The sequence below is a fragment of the Protopterus annectens genome, chromosome 14.part0 (genome assembly GCF_019279795.1).
Source record: "Protopterus annectens isolate FY-2018-M chromosome 14.part0, PAN1.0, whole genome shotgun sequence".
In the NCBI taxonomy this organism is placed as follows: Eukaryota; Metazoa; Chordata; order Ceratodontiformes; family Protopteridae; genus Protopterus; species Protopterus annectens.
The window spans coordinates 446,780,282-446,804,543 of NC_056748.1; the positions used below are offsets into that span (position 1 = coordinate 446,780,282).

The 24,262-nt window shown below is 38.6% G+C and overlaps 1 protein-coding gene across 1 annotated transcript in view; it reads right to left on the reverse strand.

Moving 5' to 3' along the window:
• The window catches only part of LOC122788671 (serine/threonine-protein kinase 32B-like), a 641,627-nt gene that overhangs the window by 231,226 nt on the left and 386,139 nt on the right, over positions 1-24,262 (reverse strand). The window contains exon 5 of the mRNA XM_044055567.1: positions 10,292-10,423. Within this exon, the coding sequence (XP_043911502.1) occupies positions 10,292-10,423 (132 nt within the window). The remainder of the gene's footprint in view (positions 1-10,291; positions 10,424-24,262) is intronic.

Below are 24,262 nucleotides of genomic sequence, written 5' to 3' on the forward strand. Positions count from 1 at the left end.
TATAAGGGTGCCATTCTTGGATAAGATAGAGAATTCTACTGGGGTGGACCTAATAGTAGGCTTAAAGAGCAAGAGTTTGTTTTTTTTAGCATTCAAAAGGAGGCAGCATTTTAAGAACCATGCCTCAACTGTGTTAAATACATTTTGTGTTAGTGTTTGTAATTCTGAAATGGTTTTAGCAGAACATATGAGTGTAGAATCGTCTCCGTATTGTATGCATGTAACTTGAGGTATAGCTACTTGTAGGTTGTTTATGAATAAGGAGAATAGAAGAGGTCCAAGAATAGAGCCTTGGGGGACACCAAGTGAGAATGGCAGAAGAGATGAGAGTTTGTTATCCCAGAGAACTGCCTGTTTCCTGTTGCTGAGGTAGGAAGTGAACCAGTGAATAGCCTTAGGTTCTAAAGAAAGAGATTCTAGGATTTTTATGAGCAGGGGGTGGCTGACCATATCAAAGGCTTTTGACAGGTCTATAAAGAGTGCTGATGAGAGAATATTCTTGTTGCGGTTTTTATTGATGAAATCAGTAAAGGAAAGGAGAGCTGTGGTGGTACTATGAAATGGCCTAAAACCGTGCTGGCAGTTAGTTAGTATGTTATGTTTAGTTAAGTGACCCATTAACTGATAGTGAATACATTTCTCCATAATTTTTGCTAAGGGTGATGAGTGCTATAGGCCTGTAATTAGAGTACTCGTTAGAGTTGCCTCCTTTATGTAGGGGGTAATGTATGAGATTTTCCAGATATCAGGGATGGTTTCTTCACTAATAGTTCTGTTTATAAGGATGGATATGGGATAGGCTACTACATTAGCTGCTTTTTGAAGGTATTCTGATGGTAGCTGATCAGCAGAGGGGGTACAAGGTTTAAGTTTTTGGATAAGTTTTTGGATAAAGGTGGTAGAGATGGGTTTTAACTGGAAAGTAGGCAGATTTGAAGATGTGTGGTTAGGGATGCTAGAATTGTCAATGGTAAGGTGAGAGGCTAATGAGTTAATGGTATCAGAAAAAAAGGAATTAAAGGCATTGGCAGTTTCATGAGTTGTATTCTTTTCAGACCCAGAGGGGGAGGGTGTAGTAGTCTGGCCTGGGTGAAGTAGTCTATTTAAGGTTGACCAGAACCTTTGGGGATTGTTGTGATTCATTTGCTGCAGTTTACTATAGTAGTTCATTTTGTCTGTAAGTATGGCTTTTTTGGTACTATTTCTTAAGTGTCTAAAGGTTTGCTGATCAGAGGATAATTTGCTAGGTCTCCACTTAGCCCATGATTTGTTTCTTAGTAATAGCTTTTGTCTTGTTTCTTTAGTTAGCCAGGGGGCAGGCTTAGATTTGACTCTAATAGATCGTTTTGGTGCATGCTTATCAAGGATTGTTAAGAATTTGGCATTAAAATATTTAACAGCATCTTCAAGTGGGAGAGTTTTTAGAGGGTTCCAGTTCCAGGCATTTAGTTCAGTTTTAAATAATATTAGGTTAAAGTGTTTATTACTTCGTGAGATCCTGTAGGTTGGGGTGTTAGTAGTGACACTCTTTTGTCTTATGATGTAAGTTAAAGTATGGTCACTTACATCATCGGGTAAAGTATCTACTAGATAAGTTTGTTGTTGTCTGTTAATAAGAATCCAATCTAATATACTTTCTTTGTTGTTAGGTTTATTGATTCTAGTAGTGGTGTTTATTGTCTGAGTAAAGCCATAAAGATTAATGTGCGAGGAAGGGTTGTTAGTATTGACTGAGGACCAGTCATGGTTAAGATCTCCTAATATGATAGTTTCTTGTGGGTAAGTAGAAGACACCCAACTAAGGATATTTTCTATTATGGTAGAGTTATTTCCAGGAGGTAGATAGATACAGATAATATAGATTGACTTGCTTGGGTTTAATTGTAGTTTAGAAATAAGGAGTTCAGTCTTAGTATCCTCCAGTGGGTTATAGGGTACTGAGGAGATGTGTAATCCCGTCTTAAACAGCAGTGCTACTCCACCACCTTTATGTGTAGTGCGGTCCAGTCTCAGTATATTGTAACCTGGGGGAATTATTTCATTATCTTTAGTACAAGGTTTTAACCAAGTTTCAGTTAGACAGAAAATATCAAAGGAGTGATATTCAAGGAGAGTGTGGAGATGGGTGACCTTGTTGTTAATACTTTGGATATTAAGATATCCTATAAGTAAGGCATTTGAATCAGTGGTTAGTGTAGGAAGGGTGGAGTTTGTGATAATATGTCTAGTTTCATTAGAGTTATTAGTGGGTCCTGGGTTAGGATGTATGTCACCATCTTTTAGGGATGAAGTCCACATAAAACTATATAGCAGACTTTTCACTTTTTCTTGCGGTGCCAGAACTTTCATAGATGATATTTAATTTGTTTAGTCAATGGTTTGTGTTTTTATGCAAGAGCTGTGATGGTAGGTATTCTGGAGGGCTATGTGTTGCATATGGTGTGGTGCAGGTGCTGACCTTCTCCTCTTGAGCAGCTATTCCAGTCTTGGCTTGAGAGTCCATGGCTTCCAATTTGGATATATAAGTGCATCTCTCACAAGTCTGAGTGTTGGGAGGTTAGAGGAGTTGTCTGTGTACATGAGGCAGGTTGTAGCCTGCTATAGGTCCCTGAACCATATCCCAAGACTCTCACTCCACGTTCCTAAGCACCCTGGAAACTATTAGGGTCCAACCCAACACTCTCATATTAGGTGACTTCAACTATCCCTCCATCAACTGGGAAAAATACTCTAGCACCAATATACTGGCCCAACGCTTCCTGGAATTCATCAGTTCCAATGCCCTGGACCAGCTCATTCTTACCCCCACTAGAGGAAGCAACATTCTTGACCTGGTTATTACTAACATGGGCAACTGTTGCTCTACACCAATAGGCAATTACTTACTGGTTAGATTCGACCACAAACTATTCACCATGGAAATCCACATCTCACCCACACCCCTCGCTAAGGTAACCACCATGAAAAACTTCTCCAAAGCTGACTTTGGGCTCCTAAAAACAGAGGTGTCTAACTTCATGGCACCCATTTCAATGGAAAATAGATGCATGATGCACTGTACGAACATGCACATAAATGCATGGAACTAGCCATACCCAACAGAACCAAGATCCTCTCCTCCAAAAAAAAGAAGCCAATCTGGTGGTCCCCTGCCATTAATAAACTCTACAACAGAAGGAAGAAACTGTTGCAGAAAAAGGTGAAGTCCGAAGACTGAAGAAAAACCCTTATTAACCTCATCAAAAATTTGAGATCCCTCATTAAAACCTCTAAAGCCAGCTATGAAGGCAGAATTGAGACAGACACTAAAAACAACCACAAAACCTTCTACAGTTGTATCAAGAATCTTCATGCCAATACCCAGATTTGCTCTGAGTTACTGCACAATGGTACCTCCTATAATTGAGCCAACAGATATTGCCAACATACTGGCTGACAGAATCAGTGCCAACTTTAACCCTATCTCCCCCCCAAAGGACCAATCACAATACTGGAAGAATGCCAGGAACCCAGCATTACTACAGCACAGGTTAAAGCTGCATTGTCCAGGGCCAAGAATACAGCTTCTATGGGACCTAACAGTATCCTTGGATGTTTCTACATGAACTACAAAGTGAACTGGCACCACATCTGTGTGCCCTGTTCAATCACAGCCTCACCTCAGGCTTTGTTCCTACTGAATGGCGCAGTACTACAGTCATCCTTGTTCATAAAGGACGAGCGACTACAGATCCTGGGAATTTATTTATTTATTTATTTATTTATTTATTAAATTAGCCTGATGAGTTTGATATGTAAGGCTAGTGAGCGTATCATCATCATGGACCTAATTAACAAGGATATAGGGAATCTCCAAACTCTAGATCCCACACAATTCGGCTTAGTGAAAGGTAGATCATGCCTGCTCAACCTGGTTGACTTCTTTGAGTCAGTCACCAGAGCTGTGGATGAGAGCAAGGCAGTTCATACAGCCTACCTCAATATGGCCAAGGCCTTTGATACCATTCCCTACTCAGGAATTATTGATAAACTCACCAAACTAGGCATCAACCCCTATTTCACTAGGTGGGTTGCAAATTGGCTCACAGATAAAACCCACAGTGTGAAAGTAGCGGACTCCAAGTCAGACTGCCAACCAGTCACGAGTGGAGTCCCACAGGGATCGGTCCTGGGTCCTCTCCTGTTTAGCATCTACTTCACAGAAGTCCAGGCCAACACAGAGGGAATCTGGCTGACCAAGTTCACAGACAACTGCAAGCTAGGAGCCATTATTAACTCCCCAAGTGATGTAGACATCCTACAGAAAGGCATCACTGAGACCAATGACTGGTGTCAAAACCATGGCTTTAAGCTTAATGTCAAAAATTGTGATGTCATCCCCTTTGGGAAAAACTCAGTTCCCACTAATTACCACATCAATGGGAGCCCACTGAACTCTGAAAGTGTTATAAGAGATCTGGGGGCACAGGTTGACAGCAATCTCTCCTTCGACCACCACATTACCACTATGGCCAGACAGTCCTTCTATTTGGCACATTGCATTACTAAGAATTTTGCATCCAGGAAGAAAGAGGTCATCATCTCTCTCTACTCTTCCCTCATTAGGCCAATCATCAAGTATAATGCCCCATTTGGCATATAACAGCTGGAAAGGCCACAAAAGTACCTCATGAAGATGATCCTAGGCCTTCAACACATGTCCTACTTGGACAGACTCAAAATACTCCAGCTATTCTCTGTCTCATATCATCTAAAAAGAGGCGATCTCTGATTGACTTACAAAACCATGTCTGACCCAGCTCTGTTAGAAATGCTACATCTAAAGAAATCCCAATCCCTCCACACCACATGCTCCAGAGACCTCAACCTCGTTACCACAATCAACAGAACATGCTGGAAAGAAAGGTTCATAACCCAGAGACTGCCCATGCTCTGGAATAGACTTCACATACATGTCAAGCATTGCACCTCTCTGGCCCTCTTCAAGAGAAATCTTGATAAGTGGATGGGAAATAGAAAGTTCACCATGGGGATCACTCCAGTGGCTCTACTTGATTGAGGCACTGGGAACTAATGTCGGGCGGCACCATACCTGGGCACTTCTATGGGCTAGGCTTGTAAAGGCTCCAGGGCCATTAGACTAGTACACACCTATGAGCCTATGAACCTATGAAGACTGCATGCAAAGGTACTGTTGGTAATTCCCGTTCATAGTTATAATTCTGATTTGACTATCTCCTCCTAGATGTAGCTCTGATGACCTGTTTAAGATGCACTGTTCCAAACTTTTCCCTTGCCTTGTTATACTACAGACCTTATATGTTTACAAACATTTACTTCTGACATTGTTTATTCTCTTGCTGACAAGTAACAGTTTTGTTATCCCTGATGTTAGAACATAAACTTATGTCCTTCCTCTGCATAATACCATTATCAACGAACATCATCAGCAAAATATCAATATAAAATCCACACGAAATATTGAAGGATTAAAAAGGTAATGTACACCCTCAAAAACTAAATTAATATCAAACAGATGCTTTTATTTCATTGAAACTAGTTTTCCTTATTGTATAGGAACATTGTAATTGCCCTTAGGATGAGTATATTTGGGGATTAAACAGAAACAGAGAAAAATAAATCCTGGTTTGTACATGTTTACAACTCAAGTTTTAATTGTATCTTATTTGATAGGGCCTTTCAAAGGATCAGTGTAAATATATTTAGCATTCCCACACTGCAAGAATGATGGCAGTGTAGAGGAACCTTCCATCCAAAGAATTTATGATATTACCTATACTCGCTGGACTCCACTGGTTAGCTTGCATAATCATAATTGCCCTAAGTGATTGCTTCCTTCAGTTTTCTGGCATGGCACTAACTTGATCTTGTCAGATGGGTACCCTGTGTGCCTGAAGAAGTGACTTTGTGGCTCCACATAACGTTTCTTGGCAGTTGGGGTGTTGAACTATCTGTGGTGCTGTTGAAGGCATAAACCAGTCATAGCTCAGGTGTTGGCAGATATTGCTTTTACTCAGACATGGGGTGCATATGCACACCCAGTCATGTCCTGACTGCCTCACCCACTCCTGCATCCATATCAATGGCTGCTACTTACTAAGTAATCTTGGTTATTCTGGGTAGGAATGCCATTGCATTTCACTCTTCAGTGTTCTGCCTCTGTTATGCTACATAATAATTCTTTGTACTCTGGCATTTCCCTGTCTTCATTCTTAGTTTTTTTTATTTTAGATTATGCCCATTAGTTATAAAAGGACACTTGTCAGCTCTCTGCAATTACAACATGGAGCAAACAACCATTCTGAAGACATCGCCTCTCCCCCCTTTTCTTTTTTCATTCCACTCTTCCTATCTTCAGTTGAACTCTTTATATGTTCTGACAGTGTTCCTGTTCATAGGTTCATAGGTTCATACTAGACTATCTTCCCTGGGGCATTTATAAGCCTAGCCCGATTGTGTTTGGCTTACGCCACCCCTTGATTTAAGTATACTGTGCCCTTTTTAAAGTTTAGTTTACTGTGCCTCTGTCTAATAGTGACACAGAAGTAATCCCCGGGACAAACCTATGATCCCCCATCCACTCATCAAGATTCTTCTTGAAGAGAGTCAGTGAGGTGCTCTGCCTAACATGAATTGGAATTCTATGCCAGAGCGAAGGGAGCCTCTGGGTTATGAATCTGTCCCTCCAGCATGTTCTATTTATTTCTGTGCTGAGGTTCAAGTCCCTCGAGCACGTGGCTCTAAGGGATTTAGATTTACTGAGGTGGAACATGTCCATTAATTCTGGGTTGGACATAGCTTTATATGTCAGGCATAGATCGCCTCGAAGTAGGCGGTATGCAACTGAGTAGAGCTGGAGTTTTTTTTAACCGAGCAGCATATGGCATCTGTTTGAGTCCCTTGATCCTCCTGGTGAGGTACTTTTGGGGTCTTTCTAATTGCTGCAGGTGTCGGGTAAGGTACATCCCAAAGGGGGCATTGTAGTCTATGATGGGCCTGATGAGGGATGAATAAAGGGGCACGATTACCTCTCTTTATCTAGATGTGAATCCTTTCATGATGAGGTGGGCTATGTAGAAGGTCTTTCTAACCACTTTGGCAATGTGGTTGTCAAAGGAGAGATTTCTATCAACTTGGGTCCCCAGATCCCTAATTACTTTCTCTGTACTTAATGGGTTACCACCTATGTGGTAATTTGTGGGCACATTGTTTTTGCCAAAGGGTATGACTATACACTTTTTGGCATTTAGCTTTAGACCATGGCTCTGGCACCAGTTATCCGTCTCTGCGAGACCTTTTTGAAGGATGTTTGTGTCAGCTGGAGAGTCGATTATGGCACCCAGTTTGCAGTCATCTGTGAACTTGGTGAGCCATAGTCCTCCCACGCTAGCCTGTACCTCAGAAAAGTAAATACCGAACAAGAGAGGTCCCAGGACAGAACCTTGTGGGATGCCACTTATGACCGGTTTCGAGTCTGACATGGCTCCAGCAACTCTGACTCTGTGGGTTCTGTCTTTGAGCCAGTTTGCGACCCATCTTGTGACATAGGGGTTTATATTTAGGCTGGATAGCCTATCTATGTTGCCCTAGTGGGGTATTGTGTCAAATGCCTTTGCGAGGTCCAGATAGGCTGTGTGGACTACCTTCCCTTCATCTATGGCCTTGGTGACTGTTTCGAAGAAGTCAACCAGGTTCAAAAGGCAGGATCTGCCCTTGACAAAGCCAAATTGGGTAGGATCTAGTGTCTGTAGGTCCCCAATGTCTTTGTTTATGAGTTCCATGATGATCCTATCCATAACCTTGCAGACTAGGCTAGTCAGGCTTATGGGGCGATAGTTTCCAGGGTCCGCAGAGGTGCCACCTTTGTGGAGTGGGACCACTGATGCTGTACGCCATTCTTTGGGCACATATCCTGTAGTGAGGATGAGATTGTACAGCAGTTTTACTTGAGGGATTAGTTCTTCTTGGAGTTCATGTAGGACGCAACCCGGGATGCCATCTGGTCCCACGGAAGCAGTGTTTTTTGCTTTGGAGAGGGCGGCCTTCACCTGAGCATCAGAGATGTTTGGGAGGCTGCACTCTGCCGGGATAGATACTTGCTCTTTTGGGGGGGAGGGGGTGGAGAAGTTTGCACTGAACCTGTCTGCCAGGATATTGGCGATGTCTGTGGGTTCAGTGTATTTTTTGTCACTTAGAATCAACTCAGAACAAGTCTGGGAGTTGCATCCCAGGTTCCTAACATAACTGAAAAAGGCTTATGATTGTCTTTAGTGTCCTGTGCAATTTTTCTCTCGAAGCTGGCCTTGGAGGATTTTATGAGGGATCATATTTTTTGCTAGTACTGATCAGAGATGCCTTCCCTTTCAGGGATTTTGCTCTATCATGTAGTAGCTTCCTCCTTCTGTTGTACAGTTTATTTATGGCTGGGGTCCACCAGACTGGACGCCTGCCTTTGGATGATTGGGTCTTGATTTTGTTTGGGATAGCATGATCCATGCATTCCTGGAGATGTCCGTAGAATGCGTTTATATAGGATTCTGCAGTTTGGGCCATAGTTTCCACTGGCCCTGGGGCCTTGAAGGATTCCACTTCGGTTTTGAGAAGTGTGAAGTTCGCTTTTGAGAAGTTTTTCACTGTGGTTTTCTGGGATGGGAGTGGGGTCGGGATGTGGATATCCAGTGAAATTAATTTATGGTCTGATCTTACCAATGAGGGATATACTTCTGGTATGGAGCATAGGGTCACCATGTTGGTAATGATCAGGTCTAGTATGTTTTCCCCTCTTGTGGGAGTGGTGACTAGTTGTTCCATAGCATTTGAGTTTATAAATTCCAGGAACCTTTGGGCTAAGGTGCTGGGGCTTGAGTAATGCTCCCAGTCTATGTTTGGGTAGTTGAAGTCGCCCAATATAATGGTGTTCGGAGAGATCTTCATGTTCTCCAATGTTTTCAGGAAAGCCGAGTGGGATTCCTGACTTTGAGAGGGTGGTCTGTAGGATGCTATAAACTGAAAAGCAGTCTTGCCCACTGTCAGTTGCACATGGATGGTCTCCAATACTTCGTGCAATGCCACTAACCTGGAGGTGTGGATATCCTTGATAAATATGGAAACTCCCCCTCCTTTTGTGGTTCGGTCCGGGTTTTGGGGCCGAAAAGCATGATATGAGGTATAACCTGGTAGTGCTGGGGTGCTCTCTGGAGCCTTGAACCAGGTTTCTGTCACTGCACAGATATCGATGTTCTCCATACTGAGGAGAGCTTTGAGTGCATGCATCTTGAGGTTAAGACCTCTGGCGTTTAGCAGCATTACCCTTAGTTTCTTGTTCCTTGTGCTGTCTATGGAGGTGGGTTTGACTTTTGAGCCTTGCCTAAAAAAGGCACTATGGGGGTGGCAAGAGCCTTTGCCAATATCTGAAAGCCCAGGGGTGACAGGTGCAAGCTGTTCCTAGAGAAGCAACGTGGCTTGTTGAGCATGTCATCCCAGGCTGACAGACACTGGATCCCCTTTGAATGACACCAAAATTTTAGCTAATTGTTAAAATCGATCATTTTGTCTTTATACTGTGGCATCATTCTAGGTGAGGGTAAGATGCTGCTCAAGGTCAGGGCCATACCGGCCTGGGCTACGTGATCAGAGAGCTCCTCTATGTCTCTTTTCATGTAGTCGAGGGAGGTACGTTCATGTCAGTCTCTTTCATAAAACTCATACCTACATAACATTCCAACCCCCTCTTCCTGTCCACCTAAATTCTAGAAATCACATAGATCATGGTAACTTGTCATCCAGTTTGTACTTCATTGTACGCTCAAAATATCCACCAATGCTTATTGCCAAACTTGGCTTTCTACTTTGGTTTGACTGGATATTTAATTTATAGTCCTCATTTGGAAATAAATATGTTCATTTACTTCTCTTACATAATGGCACTTACAGTAAGTTCTAATTGCCATATTGGTTCATAAGTTATTACTAGGCAAACAACCCTAGGAGGTCCTCTGAAGCCCAGCTGTGCTTCCCAAAATGGGAATCAAACTCCTTACCCTGGGCCTGTGAGGTAAATACCTTAACTATTATGTCAACCTCTCAACCCCTTAGCACTTCAGTTTCTTACATGTTATACCAAAACAGTCTTGGTCAGGTGTGCTTTTTTGTAATTTTCATGAAATGCTAAATTAATAAATAACTATATGCAGTTTACAAATGTATTGTGTACCATGGTAAAGTCATCTGCTATCTTAGCTTTCAAAATGATAAAATGCCACAAACTCACCAGTGGAATGCTTTCTTTTGCACTGTCCTTAGATTTATTTTTGGCAAGTCGTTTCTTCTTTTTGTGAAGGGGCTTAGATTCTAGTATCATTTCCTCCAGCTCAAAAGTGGGATCACAGTTAAGTCTTCCTTTCTGTAGCAAATAAAGACAATTAGGATAAGCAAACTTTTAAATAAATGAATGCAATATACTACATGACTCATGTAAAGGAAAATAAGCAGTTGGGTAATGCATGCATACATATGTGCAAATAATTCAAACATGGATAATAATGCCCTACTAGCCTGCCAATATTTCAAAATAGTTGTTCCCACAATGTGTCCATGCTGATCTTAAAAATATCTAAACTACTGCTTTCTTTAATGAAATTTGGTAGTCTGTTCCATGAGTCAGCTACTCTCACAGATAGTACACTTCTCATTCCTACAGTATCTTCTACACAGGTTGTCTGATGATACTCTACTACCTTTTGATAACCCCAAACATATCCAGAGGTAGCTGTCTCTCTAAATGCCCTATATAGTAAATAAGTTCTCCTCTTAAGTATCTATATGAGGCACTGTACAAGTTCAAATATTTTAGCCTTTTATAATAACAAATTTTCCCATCCACGGATGCCCATAGTATATTTCCACTGTACTCTTTCCAGTTTACTCATGTTTGTTTTCTTATAAGATTTCCATACTATTATTCCATACTTAGGTTTGAGTCGAATATAACTAACAAAAAATGCCTTCATCATTTCCAATTTCTTAGCCTTTATAAATCTTTTTAAACAACCTATAGTTCTATAACTATCATTAACCAATTGGTTGACATGATTAGAAACAACTTGAATCTACCCATATACCTAGGTCCTCAGATTAATTCACAGCTTCAACCAGTGTGTGCTGTATTAAGTATTCACCTTTCAGTTCATTCCTTCCAAATCTTATACGCTTAGTTTTTGATGTATTTATCAGCATATTATTCTCTGTGTCCAAATGGTCAATTTTGTCTAGTTTTGAAAACATGCCCTATCTGTAACTCATGTAATATGTTTACCTATTTTCAAGTCATCTCCATACAGACTGTAGAACACCACAGATGAAAAAGATGGATCTTAAACATGCAATCTAAACAAGTATAGGCCTACGATAGAGCCCTGTGGGACACCCTGACTGTAACCTTGAATTTTACCTGATCATTTATTGTATTATACTTGTCATGTAAGCCATGTAGCTAGCCATCTGATCAAGAGTGCATCAGTACCTAGTTGTTCTAATTTATTGATCGTGTTTTGCGTATGACCCTTTCAAATGCTGAAATTAAACCTATATAAATTACATCACAGCACAATTTTTCATTCATAGCTGTTATTATACTGTTATAGAACATCATGTTACAGGTAGTAAAAGATCGAGTTTCAACATATACATGCTGATATACGATGTCAAGTCCTAACCTTTCCAGTTTTGGCAATAATTTAGCCAATATAATCTCAGTTATTTTTCTGCAACATGAAAGCAAACGTATGGTTCTGTATGAATCTGGATTTGTCCTACTTCCCTTTCCTTTAAAGACAAGTTTAACAAGTGCATGTCTTCAGTCATGAGGAATCTCTCTATATTTATATGGCCTAGTAAATAACAAATATGATGGCACTGTAAGTTCATGCCAAAGTGTTCTCAGGTCATTATTATTAATACCACTATGTTGTCATTTAGCTGTCATTAGGACAATGTATCACCCACTTTGTGGAGTTAAACTGCTTTGCATAAGATTTTGTAAATATATCTATAATCTGCTATGTTTCAGAATCTGCACACGGTTTATCAGTTTGTATGCCTTTACTCCTACCACCTTATGTATCTATAAAATGTTTTACTTTTATGCCCAATATCTTTATATATATAAACTGTTTTTAAAATGTTCTTGATCTTGTCTCTCGCTATGTTTAGTTTGTCTGTTGCTCATTTGTTTCAGTTTTAAAAGTCATAGATCAACACAACCTCTTTTCCAGTTCTTATATTTTTGTCACTCCTTAATTAAGTACCTTGTTCTTTTGAAAATATATCCTCCCGACAATGTATGCCTAGATAGTGATGTTAAATATTTTTTTATTTTTGCATTCAATTTCTCTTTCAAAACTTTCCACATTCCTTCTGCAGTTTTTCCATTGAACGCATCACTCCAATTAGTTTTACATAGTGACTGTTTTGCTTCCATACAATCTGTTATTAATCTTCTGTGCATTGGTTTAGATTTCAGTTTGCCAGAATTATCTAGCAACAAATTAACGTTTATAACCCCATGATCACTGCACATCAACAGTGGTAAAACTTGACATGAAGAAACAGTAATTTATTTAAGAACACAAACAATGTCTAGTATGTTCCGTTCTCCAGTAGCGTTTTACAATCTGAAGCAATTGTTCCTGAACATATAGCCTTACTAATGTTGAATCAATATTATTCTAGTCTGTTCCTGGCAAATTTAAGTACCCAGCCACTATTATTCTTCCCTCTGTGTGTTCATGAAAGAAATGTATGAATTCCTCTAGGTCATCAGCACTAGGCTTTGGTGGTCTATACACTCCAACAATTGTTATATGTTCCAGGGTTGTCTTTATTGTCATAGTTACACACTCTGCAATATTGGTGTTATCTTTGAACTTGTAATAACCACAGATCTCATAATAATTTTTAATCCTTGTAATAACACCTCCATTTGATTTTTTTTTAATGTCTGTTACAGTAAAAACATTTACACCCTGAAAAACTGGCTTCCAGTCATTTTTCTTTAACCATGCTACACAAATAATAACGGCATCAATCTTATGGGAATATAGCAAATTTCCCACTATAAAAAAACTTTATTATTGTTCCTAATATTAACAAGCATCAGAGATACATCAAATGTTGCTATCTGTGAACTATTAGATTACAAAATCACCAAATTAAACACAGGTCATCCAATTGTAACATTTACAATGAGTGTCTTACCAGAACTAGACTAAATATATATATATATATATATATATATATATATATAGATATATATATATATATAGATATAGAGAGATATGCATAAACCAAAAGGGAAAAAGTTCACAAACCATTCAGTAAAAAATTTAAGGTGTCACAAAGTAGAAACTCTAGCTTGGCTGGGTTTTTCTTGCAGTTCTCGCTCTCTCTTTTTATGTATATCTGTATCTATATATCTACACACACACACACACACACACATATATATATATATATATATATATATATATATTTATATATATTTATATATATATATATATATATATATATATATATATATATTTATATATATATATATATATATATATATATATATATATATATATATATAAAGAGAGAGATATGTAGATATATATTTATCGCTTGCTCTCTCTCTCTCTCTATGTGTATATTTATATATAAATATATATATATATATCTATATATATATATATATATATATATATATATATATATATAGTTTACAATCAAAATTTTGGACAGCATTCACTCGGACTGGGATGGTCAAAAGGCTATCTTCCAGTTCATGGAAGGCTGAACCGAAAATGGTCATCCATACAACAATGTTTGCTACTATACATTCCCTGTTGTGAGATTACATTCTATTTGGAGATCACAGTACAGTGGGGATCGGGAAATGTACCCATTTCCTCACTGTAGTGCAATCTCAGAATTTGTATATGTAATTAGCATGGTGTGGAAGGGTGCAGGGCGGCTTGTCCCCCTCCAGTACATTAGTTGGAAATGACTGGTAGACAAGGTATACTGTGTAATGTCGAGTACATTGAATGACAATGTTATTTTGTGTGAACTCTGTTTTAATTTTCATTGCTATTTTTCATTGAAGTGATTACTCGACGGAATGTGTTTCAGAGATTTGATAGTAAATATATATATATCTATATATATCTATCTATATATATATATATATATATATATATATATATATATATATATATATATATATATATATATGTGTGTGTGTGTGTGTGTGTGTGTGTGTGTTATAGGTTTACTATCAAAAGATAGAATTAATGTTTGGCGAACATGGGAATGTCATAGGGCTGTTGGCTGATTTCCATGTTGCCGAACATTAATTGAGCGATAGTTCACATGAGCAAATGCCACTGTGCATTCACTGATAGGAGCTCAATGTTATGACGAGAGATCTCAGTACAGTGTGGATTGGGAAATTCATCCCTTTCCTTGCTGTTGTGCGATTTCAGAGTTGGAATATATAGTTAGCAGGGAGTGTGGGGGGCTTGCCCCCTGCAAAACAGTGAATTCCAAGGTAGGAGCTAGACATACCTTAGCTCCTATATGGATATCCTGTTCGATATTCGATGTAAATGATGAAATTTGTTCATCAGATTCAACATTTACACCTCATTAGTATGCATGAATTTGACAATGTCTTTCAACATTAAATATGTTTTTTGCTTTTAACGCTGAGATTTTGATAGTAAACCATATATATATATAGATATATATATATATATATATATATATATATATAGATATAGATAGATATAGATAGATATTGATATAGATATATATAGGATCATAGGAGGTTACTAGGCTAATGGCTTTGGGGCCCTTACAAACTTAGCCAAGAGTTTATCCTCAAAAAGAACCTCAGTCAGCACCTGTCACTCCTGTCAGTCAGGGGCTCAGGTGGAACCCCTGGGACAAATTTGTGGTTTCCCATCCACTCATCAAGATTGCACCTGAAGAGGGTCAGCGAGGTACTCTGTTTGATGTGTATGGGATGTCTATTCCAGAGACAGGGCAGCCTCTGGGTGACAAACCAGGCCTTTCAAACGGGTAATGCCCGAGCAGTTAGACTTATGGATATGGAGCATCTCTAGTAGGACAGGGTCTGAGACTGCATTGTATGACAGATGCAGATCACCTCTGAGCAACCTGTACGATACAGAGTAGAGTGATAGTGATTTGAGCCTGTCCTCATAGGACAGGTGTTGGAGGCCATGGATTCTTTTTGTGAGGTATTTCTGTGGCCTTTCCAGTTGGTGCAGATGTTTGAAGAGGTATATACCAAACAGGGCATTATACTCAATGAGGGAGGAGTATAGAGAGGCAATAACCTCCATTTTTTCTGGATATATATATACACACACACACACACACACACACACACACACACACACACACACACACACACACACACACGTATGCCAATTAAGTGGTTGTTGATCACTTTAATTGGAAGTGGTTGAAAAAAAATGATCCAGTGATACTTGATCTAATGAGAATCTTCAGTAAATTTTATTTAAAATTGTTAAAGATTCATGGGAATTTTTAAAGAACTTCCCAACCCACCTTGATGGTCATGGTTTATTGTTTACTTCCATTGATATAGTGGGTTTGTTCTCATGCATTCCCCCGGATGAAGGTTTAACAGCTTTCACGAACAGTATGAGAAAACACACAGGTTTGAGTTGGGACAGAATAAGTATGTTGACCGACTTAATGAGCATTGTACTGGATCACAACTACATTTTCTTTGAAGGGGAAATGTTTCGGCAAACCAAAGGCGTGGCTATGGGGGCTGCATGTGCCCCATATATGCCAATTTGGTGCTGCTTGATTGGGAGGAGTCCTCTATATTTAACAGCGTATACTCGGGGTTTATTAAGTACTATTCACGTTACCTCGACGACATTTACATCTTATGGAATGGAGATATTGATGCATTTAACAATTTTGTACAATATCTTAATGATAGTACCAACTATCTTAAATTTACATCGGAATGCAATGGTACTGGAGTCGCTTACCTGGATACATTAATTAGCTTTGATGGTAATAGATTTAAATCTAGGATACATAGAAAATCCACCTTCACGAATTCATATTTAGAATATAACAGTAATCACCCCAGACAGCTCAAACATAATATTTTTAAAGGACAACTCATTCGAGCAATCAAAATGACATCTGATTATAATGACATGATTGACGAAGTTCGGTTTATTACTGGTCTTTTTAGAGAAAGAGGGTATGATGGAAAGATGATGTCTGACACAAGCAAATATGTCATAGATGAATGGGGGAAGAAGTATTTACCCCTGTTGGGTCTTAATTGTGTTAATCACACTACTGAATTAAATCCAACAGATACTAACATATGTAACAAGGATAGTATAATTACAAAATTTAATAGAGCATGTATAGTAGAATACGGTCCATATTCACAAGCCGTGAACAATATCTTGATGCTGTACTGGCAAACATTTTTTATTGAGGAGGATATTTTGAATATTTTTGGTTCTAAACCACATTTTGTATACAAAATGGGTAGAAATTTGAAGAGCATTTTTGAGAATGGATCGCAATCCAAGAATCCTTATGACCGACATACCTCTAAATGTGGAGCTTGCCATCAGTGTAAGGACATTTTAGAAGAGAGACAAATTACATTGGAAAATGTTAGCAAAACTGTAGTTAGATTTAAAAATGGCAATTGTAGAACTAGCATGCTTATTTATCTAGCTAAATGTATGTCCTGCCCAGCTTTTTACATAGGCAGGACAGAAAGACAGTTTAAAAAGAGAATTTACTCCCATGGATACAGTATAAGAACAAAGGACACTAAAAATGCTCTTTATAGGCACATCAACAGACAGGGAGAAGAACATTATTTTAAGTTTGCCATTATTGATACTATACGAGCAGATCCCAGGGGGGGGGGGGGGTAATATAAAAAATTTCTTAGCATATAAGGAATATTGGTGGCAATTACTCACCGATGCCATGACACCACCTGGAATCAATGATTCCATTTCAGTTAAACCTGTTCTGATGTTAAAAAGATAATTATGACATCAGTTATATAATATAGCATTCAGTGATTTATATATCTAATTACTTTTTTAATATTCATATGGTTTTTATACATGTTTTTATATATTTATATATGCATTACAATGTCAATGGATTTTATGTACTTATTGGGTATTGTGCAGTTGTATAAGATATTAATTCAATGTGCAAGGCTGGCGCTTTAAGACTTGTTGTTTTTGGCGCCAAATTCATATATTTAAATGTTGTAGTTTAATTGCACTTGTTTGGTCTGATGAAGCTCGTTGGATACGAGTGAAAGCGCTTACCATTTTCAACTTTGTGTATTAAATTTTCTATCAATTTGAACACTGTGTCTTTTGGAGCTGCATTCCTTTGGCTGAATTTCTATCAGCGTGTGGTATATTAGCGTTTTGCAATTTGGTTATTTCTGCTGTTTTGTCGAACAAAACGCTGTTTCAGTTGGTTTACGGTATATATATATATATGTATATATATGTATTTATATATATATATATATATAGATATATATATAGGATCATACGAGGTTACTAGGCTAATGGCTTTGGGGCCCTTACAAACTTAGCCAAGAGTTTATCCTCAAAAAGAAACCTCAGTCAGCACCTGTCACTCCTGTCAGTCAGGGGCACAGGTAGAACCCCTGGGACAAATTTGTGGTTTCCCATCCACTCATCAAGATTGCACCTGAAGAGGGTCAGCGAGGTACTCTGTTTGATGTGTATGGGATGTCTATTCCAGAGACAGGGCAGCCTCTGGGTGACAAACCTGTCTCTCCAGTAGGTTTTGTTGATGTCATAAATTAGATACAGGCCTTTCAAACGGGTAATGCCCGAGCAGTTAGACTTATGGATATGGAGCATCTCTAGTAGGACAGGGTCTGAGACTGCATTGTATGACAGATGCAGATCACCTCTGAGCAACCTGTACGATACAGAGTAGAGTGATAGTGATTTGAGCCTGTCCTCATAGAACAGGTGTTGGAGGCCATGGATTCTTTTTGTGAGGTATTTCTGTGACCTTTCCAGTTGGTGCAGATGTTTGAAGAGGTATATACCAAACAGGGCATTATACTCAATGAGGGAGGAGTATAGAGAGGCAATAACCTCCTTTTTTTCTGGAGATATATATATATATATATATATATATATATATATATATACACACACACACACACACACACACACACACACACACACACACACACACACGCACAAACATACACACACACACGTATGCCAATTAAGTGGTTGTTGATCACTTTAATTGGAAGTGGTTGAAAAAAAATGATCCAGTGATACTTGATCTAATGAGAATCTTCAGTAAATTTTATTAGTTAAAACTCTGATAATAAGGAAGGTTTATGAGTTTGTGATCACTGCTATGAGTTTTCTTAAAGATGTATAAGTAATATTACAGTTTATTTTATTATAGTGTGCTGCATTATGCAAGCTGGTGGTAGACTTCCAGGGTTTTTCCCTTTCCTCCACTGTTAATGTGACACTGGCTTTGTTATATATAAGTAAGGAGGTATGGGGAAATGGGGGTACATGGGGCCTTGTTTCTCTTCAAAAAACATTTGTTTTTAATTTTTAATTTTTTTCTTTTTCTTTTGAGTTATACTGGGTTAGATGCAATGTGTTTAGACCAGTTTGATCATTTGTGTTTAGATCTTCTGTCTTTTAGTTCAAATAACACGGACTAGTACTTGTTTGAAGACAAATAGCTAACAAATGCATATCTGACATTTAAGTTGGGGAACAACAATTGTTCTTCATTAAGAAATGAAAAACCACCATTGTACCTTATCTCATACTTTTCCTGTCTTTCATCTTCCTTCTTTAATCAACTCATACATCTATTTACATACTGAGAAACAGATAAGGAAATAAGTGTATCCACTAGAGTACCAAAAAATCAGTGTTTTTGTACATTCTGAATTGTTGTCAGCATTACTGAACAATTATGATGACAAAACCTTGCATACAGTGTTTATCATAATTGTCTCAATATGCTACAGAGCCTCTCTGTGTTTTGGTGTTTAAGTTTTAGTTTAACTAGAGATCATAGTATTGTTGAAACCACATGCACTCCTCTGTCCACATCTGTCTCTGTCTCAGTTAAAGTATACCTTTATGTGAGTACATAGTTAAGGAAGGACATGGGTCGGAATGGTGAAGAAATGCAAAGCTCTGCCACCTCATCAGGTGACAAATGGTGTAGCACCATAAAGCACTGTATCTCACTTTCAGAAGGGCCTCCTACTTTTCCCCACCCAGGAGCTCAGTTTCTCCAAGTCTGCATTTGTCAGATTCAGATCCTCCAAAGACCACTGCATGTTTTATCTTACCCACTTCCTTCTTCTTGCCTCGAGTTCTCATCCACTTCCTTACAGCACTGCCCTATTTTATTTATCCTGACAGAGCAACTCTTCCATTATTCTGGCACTGCCTGTCCTCTTATACCCTTCAAGGGGTAGTTTGTTCTCCTTCTTTCTGCCCTCACACTTGATGTCTTCTTTTATATAGATTGCTGTCCACCATCCACTCCTCCTGCCCTTCTGCATTATTTCTAAGCAACCTACACCCAGACGCCCATTGTCCCTCCTCCTATTGTCACTGTCTCACATTTCTGTAATACCAATAATGACCACCCTGCAGCTTCTTTCTCATCTTCTTACCAGGACATCTTGTATTACACAATAACACTACCCATCTCTGCTCTATGCTGCTGTTGTCTGCTCATATACTATGCTCCATAATCATATCCATGTTTTCCTCCTGTCCTTTGCCCAAATAACTGACTGTTTCTGTGACTCACCTCCTTTTTCTGCCAGTTTCATGTTGATAGATCGACAGCAGTTTTGGCAAACGGCAAACCTCCAAATCCATGTTGCTCAAGCCACTTTCAGTAAGCTTTGGAGAAAGTCTTTTCTGGAAGATAAACCTCCTAGGGTAAACCTTTCTAACAGAGCTTTAAGTACCAATGTGTCTTCTGGGCTAAGACTGTAGTTTTCATGGCATAGAACTGGCCTCATTGATAGGTTATACTGCATCCTCCTATCAGTTCCTATCCCTTCTTCCTTGTGTAATTCCAGAACCAATATTTATACTTCATAATCTATTTATTCCTTAGCAAACTAGCTGATGACACATGACACATATGCACATTCTACCTCAAGCTTGAATTTACTGTTCTGGCAGATCTCTGCTACCACTACGACTGCTTTTACTAACAGCTCATTGATGTCGACATGCACCATAACATACACTGACTGCTTTCTCCTTGGTGCGCACCTTCTTCACTTTCTCCCATATTTTACTAAGTCTAGTCCATAAGTCTCATTTGATTGTATCCAAAAGACTCATTCCATTGTCTCTTCTTTCTCTCGTGACAAAACTCATTATGGCCTTGGTAACTTGAGTGTCACATGATCAAAACCTTTTCTGTATCTTCTCTGGCTTTCATCTCCTTCAGTTCCTGATCCATGCTACTACTCCATCTATATGGAAACTTTCCCTTCTACTTTCAGTCACCCAGCCCTCCACAATGCTTGTGCTGGTTGCTTCTGTTCCTGTGCTGCACCTCATCCCTTTCCAGTCTGTACTACACTTTTCCTGCAAATCCTTTCTGTGCCTTTTATCCTTCTCCTCTCCAAAATGGCTGGATGGCCTTGCTAGCCTGGTTCCCTCTTGCTTTCCTTGTGATGCTGGTTCTTTAATAGCCTACAGCTCTGTCTCCTCTTCATTATATGCTACAACTTTATGCATCTGTTTGTTTACCTTGGCATCTTTCTACTTATCCCATCTTTTCTGGCTATATTACCAACATTTTTCCTTCACCTTACTGTGTGCCACAGCCAGTTATCTTTACTTTGCAAGGTAATCTGTATGTCTTCCTGTCCTCCACTATTTACCTCCTACCATTTCCCAACTTATGCTGTTTACTGGTGTCCTGTTGTCTCCTCCTTTCCAGTATCCCTCTGCTGTGTCTCACCTGACTAGCAAATCCACTGTCATGTGTAGCTTCCATATTTCACACAAAGCATCCTTTCTCCCACAGATCCACATCCTCTAGCACCCCTAAGTTACCTGAGTTACCACATATCTAAGCATCAGACAACTCTCATTCTTTTTTCTGGCCTGTACTGTACCTTTAATACTTTCTAATTCTTGGATCCCTCATGTTTCATTTATTATTATTATTATTATTATTATTATTATTATTATTATTATTATTATTATATTTAAATTAATATATGAGATTCATTAACACCTACATTAACTGTACACTATTCTGAGTGAATAGACAACATGAGCATAACTCACACCTTCTTCATCTTAATTTGAATTTTCCTACTAATTTTCTTGCAGTCTTAAATATCGAGGGGATTCATAAAGGTTACCACAAAGTGCAAACTACATGTGCACTTAGTGTAATTTTTCTGAGTGACTAGAAAGCATAAAAAAAAGTGGTAGGGATGTTGTTGAATACAGTTTGTGTACACTTAGTGTAGGCATTAATGAATCTGGCCCTAAGCAGCTGAGGTGCAGGAAGAACCTGCCACAGAGTTATAGAAACTTTTTCAAGTATTTTATTTGTATCTAGTTGTTACATCCAGTTTCAGAATACAGATATCCGTATTACTGGTTCCGTCCATGTAGCAACCTTTATGGGGTCAACCAACTCCAAATACTTTTAATTTTGTAGCCAAAGCATAAAACTTCAAACCATGGAGACTAAGCCTACCTTTACTTATTAGAAGAGTAAGGGGTTTCCAACTCATCTAGTATTTTTCCCCCCAAAAACAAAATCTCTAATGCAGGATTTTAGCTTTTGCCAGATAGCTCTAGGGGGGAATCACTGGAATACCCAAGGAAGCATATAATATAAAAGGGAGAATATACCAAGTAACTGCATTGATCCTTTGCAGCATATCTGTCCACAATAGTTTCCATATATGAGAGCAGGCCTTAACCTTGACAATAATGACATTATAGGTGTATTTTGCTGATGAAGTTGATTATGGACATAGCTGCAAACCCAAGTATGTCATTCTGTCTCCTTGCTCTAGAAACAAATATGTCTCCTTCAGTTGTTATTTTGCAGTAAAATTTATTTTAATACTCTCTTTCTTGTCAGGGTTCAACCTATATCCCCCAATTATCAAAATTTCTCTAGTATTGCAAATAAAATAGTTAACTCTTCCTCAGGGTAGTACAAATATACCAACATATCAACTGTATATAAAGATAATTTATGGATGTACCCTCTAAATAATAGCCTGTTAAAACAGAATGTCTCACACTTAATGCCAAGGACTCAAAATATAATGCAAATAATAAAGGGGAGAGGGAAGCATCCTTACCCTTGTCCCTGTTTGTATGAGGATCGAGGCTGTTAGAATACCATTCACTCACTTTCAACTTAATTACAGAGCCCCAATACAGTTGTTCAATTATATTAATACATCCGTTAGTGAAGACCATGGCCATTAGGGTCTCGGAAAAGAACATCCATCTGATTCTAATTAGCACTTTTTCATTGTCCAAACTGGTTACCAGTAAAGAATTTGTGGTTCTATGGACATCATCAATTATTAAAAGTGTCCAAATTGTATTGTTAGATATTGTGCTCTCCTTCGCAAATCTGGTTTGATCAGTATGGATGAGTTTAGAAAGAACACTGATAAAAAAATAGAACATAATCAAATCTTACCTGACTGATTCTGCACAGAAATACACAGCCCCTAGCCTCCAGCTGCCCACACTCCTTTACTCCACACACATATTTACCAACGTGCACTCCACTCAGCTACACAAGGTAGTAGAGTTCTACAATGAAGTAGCAAAGTTTGCTGTCACTGCACTCATTACTGTCTAGCCCTTAAAGAATTAAAATGTGTCAAACTACCCCTTTACCTTTTTTACTCCCAACTTATTACAAATCATAACCTCATCTCTAATCCCCAAACTGCCCTGCCTTACCAATATCATCCACCTCTATAATCCTACTAGAGTTTTATGTTTCATGGATAAAATCTTGCTAATAATATCAGAGTTCAGCAATTGTTCAGAGACTCCCTCAACCCTGCATAAAAGATCTGCAACCCAGATACTCTAAAGAAAGACTAATCTCTAAAATCCCTCAAAGTACAACTAAAGACTTACCTTAGAGACTCTTGGATCTGCTTCTGCCCCCCCCCCTCGATAGACATCAGTTCTTAAGCCCAACTCAGATCTATCCATCTCTTTGCCCATATGCCTGCTTCCATCTCTCCATGCTCAAATATCAAATCACTTCTCTTTCCGTCCCCTTTCCCTACCTCCCCTCTTCATTATCCCTTATAACTCTTTTTTCTGTACTTATAAACTTTAAACATATTGCTTATCCTATTATTGCCATATTATGGTAGTGCCTAACCTATTTCATACATTTATTCCAGCAAAACACTGCATTCTTTCACTTATTGCCTACTTTACAAACTAAATGTTTGCATTCAAAATGTTACTTGACTACTGTAAATTGTTACTTATGATAATGTCTGTGTACCTTGTTCGTCTCATAACCAATCCTGTACTTTGATTTGTAAAATGTCTATGTTATGCGTATTTTTAATTTTTCTAAAATCCAGAATTTTTTACAGAGCTTTTCTTCCTGAGCGTCCACTGAAAAGGGATCTTGTACTCATTTGAACTTTAACAGTAAACAAAAGCAATAAATAAAGAAATCTTAGCCAACATTCATGCCATATTAACTGCAAATAACTTATAATTATGGCTTCAAATGGCTACAGGTCTATATGACACAGGTAGACAGGTGTTCTTACCTGGTTTACATGACAAAACCACAACTGCTTGTATTCATGTATGCCAGGGTGTGCCTTTAGTTAGTACCTCATTAGCTAACTGACAAAATTGTTTAATAAATTTCTACATCTCAACTGAAATACTGTCTATACTCAGGGTCTTACCCAATGACAAACTTCACAAAGACTCCAGAACTTCTCCCTCTGTAACCAGCTGTGTTAGACTTTCCATATCTGCTAGGCTGACTCTAGATAATGCAAGGAAAGCAAGGAACCATCTGCATTCCACTTCTGTGG